This window comes from Pinus tabuliformis, chromosome 5_1 (assembly GCF_031772625.1).
Source record: "Pinus tabuliformis cultivar Carrire ecotype Pingquan chromosome 5_1, CPIR1, whole genome shotgun sequence".
In the NCBI taxonomy this organism is placed as follows: Eukaryota; Viridiplantae; Streptophyta; class Pinopsida; order Pinales; family Pinaceae; genus Pinus; species Pinus tabuliformis.
This window is the reverse complement of record NC_142305.1, coordinates 290,551,282-290,570,709: the sequence shown is the minus strand read 5'-3', so window position 1 is coordinate 290,570,709 and position 19,428 is coordinate 290,551,282. Positions and strand designations below refer to the sequence as shown.

Sequence of the window (19,428 nt, the reverse complement as noted above, 5' to 3'; positions counted from 1 at the left end):
CCTGAACAGTTGGTATTTGCATACCAGCATAATGGAGTTGATGTTGGTATGATTGATACGGTTGATGGACTTGACCACTATAAAGTGGTTGATTTTGGCCATTTTGGATATATGGTTGTCCAGTATTCGCAAAGATTTGCTGTGCAGAACCTTGGTACACTTGTTGGAATTGTGGCTGTTGGTATTGCACTATCCACGGTTGCGATACCATGGGTTGTTGCGCTACACTAACCATTGGACCAAGATGTGGGGTAATTGTACCCGATTGTACTTGTGTCGCCCCACCAGTAGGCGATTGTGGTTGGGTTGCAGGGTCAAGGGGCTGTTGCATGAGAACCTGAGAAATCTGAGGTTGGCATACAACAGGCATCGTTTGAACTTGCGACACCGTTACGATAGCCGGTGTAGTTGGGATGTTGGGAAGGGAGATAACGTGACGCCATCACCGCAAAGACATTATTAGAAGAGTGTGATGCCATCACCCCAAAGATATAAGGTAAATACTTGACTTTCAGCCAGTATTTATTTTTCTATAGTTTATAAAATAGGAGTTTTCTGTACACGGTTCCTATTTTGTATTTTTCTATAGTTTACAAAATAGGAGTTTTCTGTAGGCTGTTCCTATTTTGTATTTTTCTATAGTTTACAAAATAGGAGTTTTCTGTAGGCGGTTCCTATTTTGTATTTTTCTATAGTTTACAAAATAAGAGTTTTCTGTAGGTGATTCCTATTTTGTAGACTATAGAAAAGTAAATGTTGGCTGACATGCCAGGCATTTTCGTCCTTTTTCTTCAGGCTGCTATCTCGATTCGCATGCTGTGAAAAAAAAGACGTAAAATAAATACTTGACATATCAACCAACATTTATTTTTTTATAATCTACGAAATAAGAATTTCCAACTTATATTAGAACAGTGTGAAGCCCTGACCGCAAAGTCAATGTCATATCTCACACTGCCTCTCCTTACCGCAAAGTCATCGTCGTATCTCACAATGCATATCCAACGAAATTTCGGCCTTGTCAATTTTTTTCCGCTTTGCACCCTTTCAATTATTCTACTGCGAGTTTCATTAGATTCACAAATGGTTTTTTTCCACGTGCACATGGGTTAGGTTATTTATATAAAAGGAAATGCATTAGGTTATCTATTTATTTTTTCCTAACAAAAAAGCTGAGATGTACTGTACTATATTGAGGCCATATATAAGTCGAGATGTACGATGTACTCTACTGAGGCCATATATAAGTCGAGATGTACGATGCACTCTACTAAGGCCGCTTTTGAAAAGCATGCGAACAAAAAGAGATGTATTATATTGAGGCCATATAATAGATACAATAGCTTTTGAAAAGGACACGACACTCTATGAATCAAGGGAAAAACAAAAGGACTGACACACATACAACTTATACTTTATCAAAAAAAGCTTAAAGATATATTACAGATGGTCAGATAAAGACACTTAAAATATATCATTAGGTTATTTATTTATATAAAAAGTCATCGAGATTATTATTTATATAAGAGGTTAATTTTTTATGTTGATGGGTGTGTTTATTTTGGAATAAGGTTTTCACAAATTTAATTTAAGTATTAATAATTTTTGTGTTGATGGTTGAAGAGATTTCTCTTTAAAATAGTTATTATTTTTTTAATCATTTTAATAAAATTGAATAATTAAAGGAAATTTTATATAAAGTGAGTTACGATTGGTTTTGGTAAGTGGCATCTGTAAGCTATGATATTGGTTCATAACATTATAACAACACTTATTTAGAAATTAAAAAAAATATTTATTATAAAGTAAGATTAAATATAAATGATTTTCTTTTCTATTTTTTTAAATATATAAATAATCAACTTTTATATGAATTATTTTTATTATCTTTTATTATTAATAATAATTTAAAATAAATTATAATTAAAAGAGTTTTTATGAGTTTTAAAATTTTAATAATGTGACATGTATAATGTAATAAAGTGTTAGTAAGTCGAAAAATCATAGTAAAAGGAACTTTGATCCTTACTCTAAGTAGTGGACCATCTTTTAGCCATTTATAAAAATATTATGTTTATGTATTTTTTTATGCACGTAATTTGTTAAAATATACTTTTGCTCTTCTGCATTACGATTAAGAATAAAATCAGATGGCTTGGTTTTAGAACTTTGCTTCTTTATTGCATAGAGAGGCCCTCTACAGGGGGTAGATCTCACGTAAAAATGTAAACGCTCTCACTTAAAAATGTAATGTAATCGAAAATGTAAATCTAAATGTAAACGTAAATGTAATGTTTAACATTTAACATTTAAATTTTTTAATTTAATGTAGCCGCTATTTAAAAATCAATCATTATGTATAAACACAATATAAATTTAAAACATAAAAAGGTTTACAAACACTCAAAAGAGCTATGGTAAATAAATAAAAATATAAATAAACCATAGGTATGGTAAAGAAAGAAAACATTTTTTTTATATTTACTAGAGATGTATGGTAAATAAACAAAAATTTAAATAAACTAGAGGTATGTTAAATAAATAAAACCTTTTTTTTATATTTACTTCATAAACCTCTTTATATTTAAAGAAAATAAAAAAAGAGGTTTTATTTAGGTGAAGCCTATGGGCCAAATAATTATTAATATCATGGAAAAAAAATTATTAAACCTAATATTAATATTAAAGAATTATTATTATTATTATGAGTAAATCTAATATTCATATTAGTATATTATAATATTAATATTATTACATTTAATAACTTTGGATTAATAGAATATTAAATTTGTTATATTATAATATATATTAATATATCATGATATATATTAACTCTAGATATATATCGGAGGGAAGAACAAAGACATAGAGCGATAGAGGTGGAGAGATATGTGAAGTGACAAGGGAGAGATGGAGATAAATTGAAGAAGAGGGGAGAGGAGGAATGAACAGAGAGAGAGGGAGAGGAGTGAGAGAGGTAGACAAGGGTAAGATAGGGAGAGGGAGACACAAAGATGGGGGGTGGGGGGGGAAGAGACAGAAGGGGAGAGAGAGGGAGATAGTGAGAGGATTGGAGGGCAAAGAGAGAGAGATGGGGGAATAGAGAGGGAGGTCGGAGAGAAAGAGAGAGAGAGGACTTATGAGAGAGGAGGAGAGAGGGAGGGGTAGAGAGATGGAGTTGGAGGGGAAGAGAGGGAGGGAAGAAGAAATACATAGAGAGTGAGAAGTGGAGAGAGAGAGGAAATGACAAGGGAGAGATGGAGAGAGAGAGTGTATGTTTAGGGGTGAGATAAAGATGCAAAGAAGGAGAGATGTAGAGAAGAGAGAGAGAAGGAGAGAGGGAGGGACTTCTGATGATATTTGATTGCTTTCACTAGATGCATTCATTTCAATGTAGATGATTTCTAATCTTATTTGATTGCTTGCACTAATTACATTGATTTTAATGTAGATGGTGATTTTTAATTCTATTTAATTGCTTGCTCTAGATGCATTGATTTCAATGTACATGTTCATTTCTAATAATATTTGACTTCTTGCACTAGATCCATTGATTTCAATGTAGATGAATTATAATCTTATTTGATTTCTTGCACTAAATACATTGATTTTAGTGTAGATGGTGATTCCTGATCCTATTTGATTGTTCGCACAAATGCATTGATTTTAGTGTACTTGTTGCTTTATAATGCATCGATTTCAATGTAGATGTTGGTTTATAATCCTATTTTCTTACCTGCCCAGATGCATTGATTTGAGTGTAAATGTAGATCTCACGTAAAAATGTAAAACGTAAAAATGTAAACGCTCTCACTTAAAAATGTAATGTAATCGAAAATGTAAATTTAAATGTAAACGTAAAGGTAATGTTTAACATTTAACATTTAAAATTTTTAATTAATGTAGGCACTATTTAAAAATCAATCATTATCTATAAACACAATATAAATTTAAAACATAAAAAGGTTTACGAACACTCAAAAGAGCTATGGGAAATAAATAAAAATATAAATAAACCATAGGTATGGTAAATAAAGAAAACATTTTTTTTATATTTACTAGAGAGGTATGGTAAATAAACAAAAATTTAAATAAACTAGAGGTATGTTAAATAAATAAAACCTTTTTTTATATTTACTTCATAAACCTCTTTATATTTAAAGAAAATAAAAAAAGAGGTTTTATTTAGGTGAAGCCTAAGGGCCAAATAATTATTAATATCATGCAAAAAAAATTATTAAACCTAATATTAATATTAAAGAATTATTATTATTATTATGAGTAAATCTAATATTCATATTAGTATATTATAATATTAATATTATTACATTTAATAACTTTGTATTAATAGAATATTAAATTTGTTATATTATAATATATATTAATATATCATGATATATATTAACTCTAGATATATATCAGAGGGAAGAACAAAGACATAGAGCGATAGAGGTGGAGAGATATGTGGAGTGACAAGGGAGAGATTGATCCAGGTGGATATTGGTGGCCACCTGCCAAGTCCACCTGGACCCCCACCATTGTCTTTCTCAACATTTTTCAGTTTCCTTAATTGTAGCACAGTTTACTATTTTTAGCAGTTTTTCGGGTCCTGAACTTCCGGAGCCGTTTTGAGGCCCTAAACGACGTTTTTTTGGAATTCTGGGGCCACCGAGCCCTATGTTACCTGCCAAAGTGGTAGTACTCGGATAGGTCTTTCTAACGAGCTATCGTACGCGTCAAACGGAGATCGTATGCCAAAGTTACGACCCCAGGAAATTGATGTACCAATTTACCCAAATGGGGCCCACAATTTGGCGTTTCATCTTCTAGGGTTAGGTTTCGGTATGTGAAGGGTTTTCCATTGTTTCTCAACAATAAATAGGCCTTCGAGCCTCATTATAATACAGTTCAGAACAGTTCAGAGGCATGTAGCCATCACATCTCTTCTCAGAGATAAGCTACCATCGCCCTAGCTAGTTTATTGCCATTTCTGTTTGTAAGCATATGTCAGTATTTTCCATTAATGAAATGAAGTATTATTTCCGCTGCATCTTTGTGTCTATGGTTATCTCTGTAATTTGCTGCGTTCCTGCTTAAATCTGGATCAGAGATGGAGATAAACTGAAGAAGAGGGGAGAGGAGGAATGAACAGAGAGAGAGGGAGAGGGGTGAGAGAGGTAGACAAGGGTAAGATAGGGAGAGGGAGACACAAAGATGGGGGGGAAGAGACAGAAGGGGAGAGAGAGGGAGATAGTGAGACGATTGGAGGGCAAAGAGAGAGAGATGGGGGAATAGAGAGGGAGGTCGGAGAGAAAGAGAGAGAGAGGACTTATGAGAGAGGAGGAGAGAGGGAGGGGTAGAGAGATGGAGTTGGAGGGGAAGAGAGGGAGGGAAGAAGAAAGACATAGAGAGTGAGAAGTGGAGAGAGAGAGGAAATGACAAGGGAGAGATGGAGAGAGAGAGTGTATGTTTAGGGGTGAGATAAAGATGCAAAGAAGGAGAGATGTAGAGAAGAGAGAGAGAAGGAGAGAGGGAGGGACTTTTGATGATATTTGATTGCTTTCACGAGATGCATTCATTTCAATGTAGATGATTTCTAATCTTATTTGATTGCTTGCACTAATTACATTGATTTTAATGTAGATGGTGATTTTTAATTCTATTTAATTGCCTGCTATAGATGCATTGATTTCAATGTAGATGTTCATTTCTAATAATATTTGATTTCTTGCACTAGATCCATTGATTTCAGTGTAGATGATTTATAATCTTATTTGATTTCTTGCACTAAATACATTGATTTTAGTGTAGATGGTGATTTCTGATCCTATTTGATTGTTCGCACAAATGCATTGATTTTAGTGTACTTGTTGCTTTATAATGCATCGATTTCAATGTAGATGTTGGTTTATAATCCTATTTTCTTACCTGCCCAGATGCATTGATTTGAGTGTAAATGTTGATTTCTAATCCTATTTGATTGCCTGCATTATATGCATTGATTTCAGTGTAAATATTGTTTTCTAATCTTATTTGATTGTTTGCATTAGATGCATTAATTTCAGTTTAGAGGTTGATTTCTGATTTGATATAATTGGTTTTATGATGGTACATTAATTTTAAAGTGATTGGATTAAATTGTGTATTGATTTAAATGTAAGCACAAAAAAATATTAACAATGTACATTGATTTTTGTGTTATAGTAATTCAACCTATTAATATTGTAGAGAAAGAGAGACAAGGTATGATGTTTAGTACAATAGCTCGAGCTGAAGATTTAAATGGTTTACAATTTAACCTATCATTTTCATATAATCGATATGAAAAGATGAAAAAAGTAACAAGGGTGAAAATAAGAATAATAGAATAAAATAGTTTGAGATTAATCACAATGAAGACTATGTGTAATTGACTCTATTCTTATTATTCACATTTTCTATCATTCAACAATATAACATTGTCACTTTACATTAAAAAATTGTACTTCATTATTTTTCATCATTAAAGTTATTAACAATATTTATCATCTCAACAAACTAAGGTAACTAAGAAAATTTAAAATTAAAATGACCAAATTAATCTGAGACATATTTAGCATATTTAAAATGATTATGTTAATATTAGATCAATTTACATACTATTGATAAAATGAATCATATGTCCGTTAAATTTTCTTTGGTCGCACATGACTGAGACCAACCTAGATCCATCTTAACTCCAGATTTATCAAGCATCGATAGGGATCAAATCTCTGGAGGTGAAAACCTTTCGTCAAGTTTTGCACTCAAAAAATAGGTTTGTGCCTCGAGAGATTTGATCCTTGTCGGTGCTTGATAGATCTAAGATGGATCTAGGCTAGTTCTTATTGGAAGGAAGCGAGTTTTTAAAATTTTCTTTGTAAAAATATCATTAGAAGTGTGTGTGTGTGTGTGTGTATATATATATATATATATATATATATATATATATAGATATATATATATATATATATATAAACTAATTTCCTAAATAATTGTTGCGTCCAACACAAATTTTAATAAAAATCCTTCTCATTTATATATAAAAAACCAAAATTAAAATGAGTGTAAGTATGTATTTTATACTATTTTTGATGATTATTCCTAGTCGGAAGGAAAAAAAGCATTAAAAAAACATGATTTTGAATTTTTTTTTCCTCTCACATGTTTCTTTAACCTTTTTCTCTCTCTAACTAAAAACTTTGAATTTATACTTCTTTAACCATTTTGTCTCTCTAACTAAAAACTTCAAAAGTTAGACAACACCGTTAGTTACAATATATCTTCGAGGTTTTTCTATCTATTATTTAACGTTTCTATTAATGGGTACTGGCCTTTATTAATTAGGCCGATAGGCCTTCCTTTGGAACAGACTTTCATCGTTCCTTTGTCTCTTGTGCTAACACGTGGACAGTCTTTCTTCGTCGTTTTTTTCTTTTAGATATTGACACCTGGCGTGCGTGTACATTTAGCAGGCATTCTTAACCGAAAATTTTGCCGCTGGTGCGAGTTCTAAACCTCAACTGACCTCAACTGAAAACTGTTATGCCAACGCCTCGGGCTCGAATCTTCACCCACTGCATGAAATTTGTTACACATTCCTGTAATTCCTGAAAAAATCGTTACAAATTACTTCTGCTTTCTTCGACCATAACTTTCTGTGACCAGACGAAACCCTCTGTGGCTTTCTGGATTTGATTGGATTTTTTGGTTGTTCCGGCGGGTCTTATGGAGGATTCCAACGGCGCTTCCGTGGACGGCTTCCTGGAAAAGGTAAATATTTATAGTTTTGAAATTAATATTACAAGGTTTCAGGGGAATATCTTAGGTTAGGGATGAATATTATTAGCAGGGATTGACAAAATTGGCGGTGTAGATTCTTAAGGTTGAAGAAAATACGCAGGAAAGAAGCTAGATGGATGCAAAGTAGGTGAAGGTGAATATTAAGCAGGATTTTGCAGAGAAGATATATATTTTGGGCGGGCTTCTTTATTTTGAAGGGCTTAAGGTGATAGATGTCCAGCTCGGGCAGGGCAGATGGTCGCACTGGAACACCTCGTGACGTCTTCCCGATGCCTCGTGACTCTTCCTTTTCATGCGCATCAGACAGTGGTAAGGATAAGCGCAAGGAGAGGGACGCTTTTACGAGAAGGCTGTCCAGTTCCATTTCTGTGGATGCACTGGCGAGCAAGCGGCGGCCTGCCCCTGGGGGCGGTAGCGAGCTAACGTCGTATTCGGGTATGTGTTTTGTTCTGCTGGTTTGTTTTGTTGTGGCATGCGTTTTTCCTTGGAAGTATTTTATGTATTAGGTTGATTTTGAGAATCTAGGGTTTTGGCATCGGTTTAATATTCCACCGGAAAAGGAAATTGCCGATCTGTCTGTTTTTGGTGGTGTGGGTTTTATACAAGATTTGTGCAGCCAGCAACGTTTTTTCATTTTGCTGTACAGGGCAATCTGTTGGCATCATGGTATCCCCCTTCGGGTTTGGGCCGGATTTCTATTACTTATACAAGATCATTATATGTTTAGGCTTTGTGCTTTTCTTCGGGTTTGAGGCATTCGAGTAGCGTGAATAATAACTTCCTCGTATATGACTATCTTTACATGGCTTTCCAGGAAGATCCGTGGGAGTATCGTCCAACGGGTGTCATGATGATGTCATTTCTAGAAGTAAGAACCTTGTTGACTCAGGAGCACGTTGTGGAAGTGGGAGTTCAGTGGGAGGAGTTGCTTCTCCAAGCCCGAGGCTTGATTGTTCTAGTGCTGATGACTCTCCTAGAGAACTGGATGGATATCGATTTTCTAAACCTAGTTCTCCATTGTTTACGCAATCGAGGATCTCTCCTTTGGCACAGTCATCTCATAACAGCTTTACAGGAAAAGGTGTTTTAGCACGAGAGCACTCAAGATGCAGCGAATGGGACTCTCCATTCAAGATGGACATGGAGTATCGAGACAAAATTTGGGGCAGGTCTGAAATATTGAAGAGAACAGGGTCCTCCAGTTATGAGGCTGCAACAGCTTTGAATACGCACAAGGACATCGCTGGAAAACGAGAACAAGATGGCTATGGTGGGAGTGGAGATTCAACGGGAAGCAGCAGTTATCATATAAGGTCATACCAGGAATGGAGGCCATCTTCGGCACTGCCTCTACGTACGCACGTTTCCAACAATGGTCATCTCAAGGAGTTAGCTGTCCGAGAACAAGGTTTATCTGATGTGTTGGGATCTTTTTCTTCCAACTGGCATTCTCCTCTTTCATCTCCAGGCAATTACACTGTTGATGGAGGCCGTGATGATGGTAGTCAGACTTCACCCCGGAAGAGACCTCGACTTGGCTGGGGTCAAGGCCTGGCTAAGTATGAGAAAAAGTTGACTGGAGGAGCTGAAGACGGCCTTGGGTCGAGGGGCAGGGGGAGTAGCTGTTCAGAGGAAATTTTATTAAATCATGCTGAAAGTCCTCATCAAGGTGCAGGGCATGGTCAAGAAGCACTGTCTACAAAGGTGGTAGGTCTCATGAGGAGTAGCTGTTCAGAGGAAATTTTATTAAGTCATGCTGACAGTCCTCATCAAGGTACAGGGCATGGTCAAGAAGCACTGTCTACAAAGGTGGTAGGTCTCATGAGCTGTCATTGTGTAAAGAACAGTGCATCGAGCTCTAGAATTTGAGGCTTGGTTTATTAGGGTTTGAAGCAGTGGAACAGATTCCAACGATTCCAAATGATGATGACCATGATGAGGTGTGTAACTAACAGGTACCCAGATGCGCCTGGAATTTGGACCGAGGAGCAGGTGCAAGCCTGGAAACCCATTGTCAATGGCGTCCATGAGAAAGGGGGCATTTTCTTCTGTCAGATTTGGCACACTGGAAGGGCTTCCCATGTGGGTAAGTATCTATGCTCTGCATTACATTGCTATCCATTAATTCCTTTCATGTACCCACTTGACAGATCTGTGTGGAGTGAGTTCTGTTGATTTGTTTGGGGTTCATTTGGCCATGGCATCTCATAATGAAAATTGGGTAGCGACAACTCTTAATTCTTGCCCTAATAAATTTGCATTAGATCAGTTTTTTTGAACAATTGCTGTCAGTTTCTTTGAATAGAAATGGCTGAGTGGGTCTATGAAATGCAGATTATCAACCCAATGGCCAGGCTCCCATTTCATCAACAGATAGAAAAATATCGGGACAGATTTTGTTACCCAACGGCAAAGATGTTGCAAATTATTCCACTCCTCGAGCTCTAAAAACAGAGGAGATTCCTCGGATTATTAATGACTTTCGTCTTGCTGCCAGAAATGCTATTAAAGCAGGTGAATGTTCTTTAATAAATCGCAAATTTGGCATTTAGATATTTGCACACATAGTACACAGGCTGTAGGAAAAATCTTTACCCAAGAAAGAATTCGAATATTTTCTTAATAGGTCACAGGGCTGTTTTCTTCCTCGGAAGGCAAATAAATAGGGAAGTGTGGTATTTTTCCATTCATAGTTTTGATGACATTGTGGCAGGTTTTGATGGTGTGGAAATTCATGGTGCTCATGGATACCTTCTTGATCAATTTATGAAAGACAGCATTAATAACAGAGCAGATCAGTATGGTGGGACACTTGAGAATACGGCTCTCTCCATTTGCACAATATCTAGAATCCAGTGACTAAGATCCTGAGGCGCTGGTGCTTTACATGGCTGAAGCCTTAAATAAATACAATATCCTGTATGCCCACTATGTAGAGCCCAGACTGGTAACTTCATTTGAACCTGTTGCAACAAACAAGAGTCTGCTTCCAATGAGGAAGGCGTTCAAGGGGTCATTCTTGGTTGCAGGGGGTTATGACAGAGAAGATGGAAATGCAGCAATTGCAAGCAGCAAGGCTGATCTTGTAGTTTACGGTCGAATTTTTCTGGCCAACCCAGATTTGCCTAGAAGATTCGAGTTAAATGCCCCTCTCAACAAATACAACAGGAACACTTTTTACATACCTGATCCTGTAGTTGGCTACACAGACTATCCATTCCTGGAGTGAACTGTCCATGGATATAAACTTCAATCACATCCTCCAAAAGAAACCCCACCCTCATTGCTATTATTTAGGTTAGAGAGGGGCTCTTCAATACAATTCTGAAAACCCATCTGTATTTTCAGTACTGGTTTCCTTCTCATTCATGTGGTATATTGATATCTACCTTCAGTAGTTATTTGTAGATGAAGATATTTAGCTATTGTACTTTTATTATTTTAAATAAATATTTTTGATACAAAATTTGTAAGTGTTTATTATTTGTTTCTTTCATATTGAAATCTATATTGAGTAATGTTGTTCTAATATGGAGGGTTTTTAGTTATTGTTTTTTTTCAAATAAATTAGGTTGATATAAAATTTTCCAGTAGTTGTTGCAAACTTTTCATCTCAAAATCAAAATGTGAATATCTAATAAGCATCAAATTCAAATTATACAGGGAGAGATTTAAATCAAAATGTGAATATCCAGTAAACATCAAATTCAAATTATACCTGGATAGATTTGAATAGCTATATACTTTATCCATTAAAAAAATCATATAAATAATATTAGTACCAAACTCTGTTGTTTTGTTCTCGTTTTGTTAAGATCTATTTATGCAATTCATGGAATTACAGTGTTTAAATTTCTCTTCATAATTTACAGTGGTTATATTCTCCACAGAGTTTTGTATGGCTGTGAATGTAATCAGTAAATAGGTTGGGCGTTTTCCTTTTCCTTGTAGTATACATATATGCATTTTGGTATTTTATGGCTAAACACTTGGTTTGAAATAGTTCTGCAACCAAATCTTGCATGTACGGCATGTAAATAATTCCATTTCTGAAATCACAAAGGAATCTTGTCTGTGCAACGAATATGCATACAGTTTTTAGACTAGATCAAGAGCCTACTACAGACCAATACCCTACTTTTACGTTCTACCATTTTAGTTTACACACGCATTAATCAAATCAGCTGAAGTATTCCCTCTGGCATTGGACAATTGTGGACTCTCAACAAGTTTCTGACCAGTCACAACAATATATCAGGGACTATCCTAGTGGAACTTACTAACTTATCCTCACTGTCGTGGCTTTCTCTTTATCACAATATGTTGCATGGGGAGCTTCCAAGAACGATAATATCATGGAAAGGTCTTTCTCAGCTTAACCTTGCCAACAACAAGATCACATGATCAATTACTGCGTCACTTGGGCTGTTGCCTGTTCTTAACAGCCTTAACCTCTCAAACAATTTGCTTTCAGGGGAAATACCCCTTGAATTAGATAACCTCAAGTTGAGCTTTCTTAATGTGTCTGGCAACCACTTGTCTGGCTCTGTCCCTGTTGGTTACAATAATCTGGCATATAGACATAGGGTATTGATTTCGGTTATTGTTGTGGCCATAGTAGTCTGCTTGATTGGTATAGGTTTCCTCCATAAGAGACACAAGATTTTCGTGCAGGTTAACACAAGTACAGAGTCTTGGAAACTCACATCCTTTCACATGGTTGACTTTGAAGTGTCAGACATTCTAAATGGATTGACAGAGTATCATGTTATTGGAAGTGGACATGCTGGCAAAGTCTACAAGGTGGCACTGGAAAATGGTAATATTGTTGCTGTGAAAAGGATCTGGAATAACGAGAACCCACGATCTGTCCAAGAAAAGAGATTTCAAGCAGAGATAGAGCTTCTAGGAAAGATTAGGCATACCAACGTTGTAAAGCTGCTTTGCTGCATCTCTGGTTCGGATTCTAAGTTGTCAGGCAAGAAATTGATTGTGGTGGACAAGTAAAAAAGAATAAACACCAGCTACTGCAACCAGCTACTGCAAGAACACCAAATTAAGGAAGAAAAATGATGAAGTAAAGAAATGTTGGTGCCGGATAATTGCAAGAAAGAATCTCAAATCTGTTTAAGCTTAGTCTCCAGCATTTCAAGTTGGCAAAGTACTCATGTATATCCATCCATAAATGCATGCCTTCTGAGGAGGAAGCTAGAAGTGAAACATCTGAACCTTCATTGAGTAAAGGTAACCCCTCATTGTAATCAAGGTTCAACTCCCACTGGTCCCTTGTCAAGTATGACCATTGGGTATTGGGCATCATTAATTGTTGGTGGTGTATTTTGGGGCTATCGTTGGCGGGTCGGCTAGCTGACTGACGCAGGTTCAATCCCCACCGGCCTCCTATTTTGAAATCTAGCAGGGTCAGTGTTGGCAGGTCTACTGAATTTGTCATGTAGTTTGTTGTTGCCAAATTTAGCGAAATGTCATCAAATTTAGCTGGACTGCCAAAGTTAGCTATGCTCCAAATTTAGTTGGCACTCTACTAAACCCTGTCATTAGGTCTAGTTTGACCAGATATTTGACTGGCCATAACTTGCACATACGAAGTTGGATTGAGGCGTCATCTGCACCGTTGGAATCAGGACAATGAGATTTTCGATTTGTTCTTGGTTTTGATGAGATCAAAAGACTTCAATTTTTGTGCTTCTCTAGAGCCACCTAGATCAGTTTTAGAGGATGAAGCAACATCATCTCATCGAAATTACACAAGCGTAAAAGATGAGACAACATCAAAAGGTGGAGAATTACTTCATGAAGACATGCTCAAGGATATTTCAATACTAATTGAAAATCTCATGTCAAAGGAAGAACACATAGATGAAGATGAGGCAAAACTTTTGGAGGAGTGGCTGGCAGAAAATCCAAGTGATAGATATTGCATGGAGGACATAGGTACAATTCAAAGTGATTTTGTTGAATTGTATGAGCATTTGAATTTCCTGGAGGAGAGGATAAAAAGCCAAAGACTGCATATTCAACTTGTATCAACAAGGTTAGAGGTAATAGCATTAAAAAAAATGAGGAGAGGACTACAAAATGTGATCAGTGGATTGACAAGAATTGTATAACTCTTTTGATAGAGGAGGATGTGCAACATCTTGAAGACAATGAAAATAGTGAAGTTCATCCAAAGACAAAGGTTGATAAAGTGATTGATGAATTGTGGATGCTGTTGAGGAAGACATACATGAGAGGGCACTGTAGACAGAGGAAGACAGGCAACAAGAAATGCAATTTATTGAAGAACTTTGCATCAACAAAGCAATGGGAAGCAACATAAAGTGTGGAAGGCTATAGAACTAAAGACAACATACCATCAAAAAAGCAATAGAGTAGATAGGCATCTACAAACTAAAGTTTGGAACCTAAGATGACTTCATCAGCATATGAAAGCACATGGTCAGGAGACCATGAAATTTTTTTCACCTTAGGAGTAATGATGCATGAGCATCTTACCTCCAAGTCAAAATGAATTTTGACTAGACTTAAGGGTCTGCCATTTAACAAGGAAGTTGGTTCCCTTATTGAATGTCATTGTTTAATTATTTGTATTTTTTATGTCTTAAGGAAATCTAGAGAAATTGTGAATATTGTAATCAGATCTACTTTTACGAAGAGATATCAAGAATGTTGAGTGAGTTAGAGATATTTTTGACTTAGCTAGATCTCTTTGAGGACTGGTGGATCTAGAGGATCCTAGAATAGAGGTGTGTTGAGCATTTTGTGGCTCTGAACTAATTGCAGTTCAGAATCCTCTTTCTTATAATTATGTAAAATGAGAAGAAAGGGATGATGTAGAAGAAGTGAGTGAGAGAGGAGTGTCAAGAGAGCCAGCAAAGTAATGCCAAATATGGCCATAAGGCCAAGAGGGCCAATTATATTGTAAATCAAGCCAATGAGAGGTCTCATGTAATTTTGTACAGAATATGTGTGTTTGTCAATAGAAAAAACCATTATGTTTGAGTGTTTTGAATTGAATGTGTTGAAATTTTTTGTTGATTGTGTATAAAAGAGCCTTATAGTTTATACTTGAGTGTATATGTGTCACAGGTGTTACACTTGAGCTTGGGATGGATTGCACTTAGAGTGTGTGCACAATAGTACGCAGAGGTTGCAGAGCCATTATTTAAAGCTCAGGAGGGAGAGCAACCGAGAACAAAATTGAGCTTGGGATGGATTGCACTTAGAGTGTGTGCACAATAGTACGCAGAGGTTGCAGAGCCATTATTTAAAGCTCAGGAGGGAGAGCAACCGAGAACAAAATTTAAATACAGTATATAGGGGCGAAAATCCTTTGGATCATAACCAACAAATCAATTTAATCAGAGTGACATTGTTTAGGAAATTAGAATGCACTGTAGAATTGTGGCGATCATGCTGGACTGTAGCAGAATCTAAGTTGGTCCATTATGCTTAAGATCATGTAAGCAGAAGGGTTTAAAGAAGAACATAAGCAAGACTTAGTTTTAATTAATGCCTGCGAGAGTTTGTTACATAATGGAGATCATAGTAACAAGAAGGGAGTCTGACAGTTGACGGGAATTAACATTATCTCAATTACGTCATATGACATAGATTTAGGCTCACGTGGGAAGGCATAAAGAGAATGGCCAATGAAAATACAGAGAGAGTGGGCCATATACATATGACGTAATTCTTGAACCTTCTCGAAAGGTTTGAATGTGTGCTCGTAAAGAAAAGTGCCAAGGTCTGAGTTTCAGGTTATATGCCACGGTCATAAGGTGGCTATTGAAAGTTGCTACGAGAAAGGTAAAGGGGCTTTAAATTGAATTTCTCTCGCGTGCTTGGTATAAAGAAGAGTTCGGCCACAGTTCTTTCTGTGTTTGGGCCACGTGCATGTAGAGGTACCATTCAAGGACTTTAAGGAAATTATAAAATAAATTTTGTTTGAAGATTAGGTTATGAGACTAATTTGAAGTTTTAACAATGTATCTAGAGAAAAAATTTAAAATTATTAATCTAATTGGAAATCATCTAAAAATTTCAATGAACAAATATTAGGTACAAAAGCATATGTGATGTTTTTTAACCAATGTATACAATTTAAAATATCCATCCACATCATACCTAAAGCTCCAAATGGGTTGCATACAGATGGAGGGAAAAAATGTATATTTTAATTTCAAAATACATTCATAAAATAGAAATTTGAGCCCATTTCACTAAAAAAAATGCAAAAGATGTTATTGGATATGAGTAACTTATGATGTAAAAGTTATCAATTTGAAAATTAAACATGTTCCTATACGTTGCAATTGGTTATGCATATGCATGTGATATAAGGGGGGCTATTACAACTAATAGAGCTTTTGGTTGAATTCAAATCATTGCATAGAAACAAAAGGATAAATATTAGCATTATTAGCAACTTATAATTTTTTAAATTTACCATATAATAAAGTACAAAAGCATTTGGAATCAAGTGACTGAATTCTAATTATTTTGGAAGACAAAATCAGCACATTGCAAAATATGCATTTTGAATATGGGAATTTTATAATATGAATTTGAGAAAACTGAACCATGTTTCCATTCTTTAAAAGTGAGGCTACGTATATGGTTCTAATATGTACAAGGGCATATGACACTTAATTAAGGGAACGACAATTGATTTAAAAGTGTATATAAGCATATGATTGTGATTTGTATAGTGGCATATGACAATTAATTAAGGGAAAGATGATTTAAAAGTGGGGTTAGGTATATGTTTGTGATATGTATGGGGGTTGACTTTGAAGTGTCAGACATTCTAAATGGATTGACAGAGTATCATGTTATTGGAAGTGGACATGCTGGCAAAGTCTACAAGGTGGCACTGGAAAATGGTAATATTGTTGCTGTGAAAAGGATCTGGAATAACGAGAACCCACGATCTGTCCAAGAAAAGAGATTTCAAGCAGAGATAGAGCTTCTAGGAAAGATTAGGCATACCAACGTTGTAAAGCTGCTTTGCTGCATCTCTGGTTCGGATTCTAAGTTGTCAGGCAAGAAATTGATTGTGGTGGACAGGTAAAAAAGAATAAACAGAGGGTTTTTATTTCCCTTTTTGAGGCTAGATCTTCAAGGTAAAGATGTTCAGTGCTGGGCTTCTCATGTCCATTTATACTTACTGCTCCTCTGTTCTAAAGAGATGATCAACTATTTGGTGAGTGATACTTCGGGCATCTGTAACTTTGTAATGTCTATCAAACTGCTTGAGGCGAACCTGGGACCTCTCTATGGCAGATCTCTGCACTATTGATGTGGACTAAGAGGAGAATATATGCAGGAAAACCCATCGTTTGCTTGACTGGCTGTAACTGTCAAAATGTGATATGATGGGTATCTACAATTTGTACAGTAAATAATGTTCTCAACGTGCATGCATGCAGGCCTAATCTGGAAAATGTCAGAGATCTATTACGTTCCAGCCATGTAAATAAATAGAAAGGATCTTTTATAGATTGAAGGATCAGTTCTCTGGTTTGAGTTTGACATGTTTTGGCCTTTGTGTCTGTGAAATGCATCTGGTGCTTTTACGTTCAGTGGGGGATGAAAGGATATGTGTAGCATTGTAAATAGGTAGATCATATAGCAAATTATGTACAGAATGATCAGTTTTCTTGCTGAATTTAACATGCTTTTAGCCATTTTGTTTCTGAAACCAGAATGATTATTGCATTAAGGGCACTAGTTTTGTTACTGGTAAGCTCAGTATTGTTATACCAGCATGGGATTAATGGTGTGTATGTTCATCACAATACAACAGCTGGGCCTGTGGAAGGCAAGCTTAATGTGCATTTGGTCCCCCATACACGACGATGTGGGGTGGCTTAAGACCGTTGATCAGTACTACGTAGGCTCCAATGACAGTCTTCAGGTCTTATTAATTCCTCTATTCAAATATCAAGCCTTATTCTACATTAAAACAGTCCTTCTGCAAGTTCATGTAGATCTCATCTTTGATATTCTCAAATGTTCAGATTCATGTATCCCTCTTTACCACTTGTAAGGTTGCCTTAGCATTGATTATGTGGCATGAAAAATAGCTGTACTGCAAATTGCTATGCGGTGGCATACTGTAAGAATTCATTGTAACCGTTGAGTTTTTGCGGCACTACTCTACGACTGTTAACATCATAACACTGTTGACATATCTCGCTGCTTGCAACTATGTTGACATAGGGGAATGAGGGAGAAGTTTCCTGTCACATCCTTTACATATGTTATGTCAAGAAAAGGGAAATGTATGTTTATAAACCGTCTTCCCATCATTGCGATGAAGCCATTGGAAGGATTCCTTCTCACTTATTCCAAGCCCTATCATTCCAAAATCTATCTTTCATCCATCAGCTCTGTATATATTTTACTCCCATACTCCTAAAATTGTGAGCATCATGTAATCTACCCAGAAAGTTTTTGATTTTCAATTGAATCTGATACCTATCTTACTTACAAAAAATTAGTAATGGTTTAGAATGAATATGGAGACTGTATCCTCACAAAGGGAGTACTATCTGAGAAAGAAGTGATCTTAACAAAGGGAATGATACTGACTTGAATATTTTGTAATTGTGACCATTGACAGACCACTGGTTAAGGTAATTGTAAAAAACACAAGTTATCAATTGGTCCATAAATGGTATTACCGACCTTTTTAAATTTGTTTGGAAGATCCTATGTCTTATATTCTATGATGGAATTACCTTGTCGTTCATATACCATCACACAGTGGAAATTGTTAAATTAATTAATATGCTTCCATAGTATTTAATACAACTGAAAAGCCTAAATCCAGTTTCATATATCTCACATTTACTCAGGTAAGCATGAATATCCAATTCAATTTATTAAGAACAGGGCATGGTAAACTCATACATGAACACTTAAACAACTTGAGATTTCTATGATAATATATGTGTAACCAGAATTCCTTCCTGCTTTTTAGTCCGCACAAGATATTCTCGTTATTTGCTTAAATGCAAATATTTCTATTAAGTTACTATTAGCAATTGTAATGAATTTCTGCTATATCTTCCGAAAAGCCTGGCTTCCAATTACAAAAGTAGTTCAAGTTTGCTATTTAAATTTTGTATTAAATTGGACTCCGAAACTTGTTAAACAATATCTGCAAATTCCCTGATTTATTATTCAAATATCCCCATGGTCTTAAGATAAATTAATGAAATGGTCTCACTAAGAGTTATTCTATTGTTAAGCAACAAAGGTGGATCATGAAGTGTAATTGTCTGTTGAATATCTCACTGCTTGCAACTATGTTGACATAGGGGAATGAGGGAGAAGTTTCCTGTCACATCCTTTACAGATGTTATGTCAAGAAAACGGAAATGTATGTTTATAAACCGTCTTCCCATTATCGCGATGAAGCCCTTGGAAGGATTCTTTCTCACTTATTCCAAGCCCTATCATTCCAAAATCTATCTTTCATCCATCAGCTCTGTATATATTTTATTCCCATACTCCTAAAATTGTGAGCATCATGTAATCTACCCAGAAAGTTTTTGATTTGCAACTGAATCTGATACC

The 19,428-nt window shown here is 35.7% G+C and overlaps 1 protein-coding gene and 1 pseudogene across 2 annotated transcripts; both read left to right on the top strand.

Annotated features, from left to right (window-relative positions):
* Positions 1 to 7,862: 7,862 nt before the first annotated feature.
* Positions 7,863 to 9,690, top strand: LOC149164488 (uncharacterized). The gene is made up of 2 exons (XM_089429493.1): positions 7,863 to 8,256; positions 8,636 to 9,690. Exons 1-2 carry the CDS (start codon positions 8,034 to 8,036, stop codon positions 9,688 to 9,690), a joined length of 1,278 nt encoding a protein of 425 aa, XP_089285619.1. The 5' UTR covers positions 7,863 to 8,033.
* LOC149164487 (12-oxophytodienoate reductase 1-like) lies at positions 9,652 to 11,287 on the top strand (annotated as a pseudogene). Its single transcript, XR_016260695.1, has 3 exons — positions 9,652 to 9,907; positions 10,156 to 10,335; positions 10,535 to 11,287. The product of XR_016260695.1 is annotated as a 12-oxophytodienoate reductase 1-like (transcript).
* The last annotated feature ends 8,141 nt before the right edge of the window (positions 11,288 to 19,428 follow it).

What these genes read in the sequence shown, in the direction of transcription:
- LOC149164488 (XM_089429493.1), top strand. Translation starts at nt 8,034, where the DNA reads ATGTCCAGCTCGGGCAGGGCAGATGGTCGCACTGGAACACCTCGTGAC. An exon ending in CGAGCTAACGTCGTATTCGG is followed by an intron (nt 8,257 to 8,635) that starts GTATGTGTTTTG and finishes ATGGCTTTCCAG; the next exon opens with GAAGATCCGTGGGAGTATCG.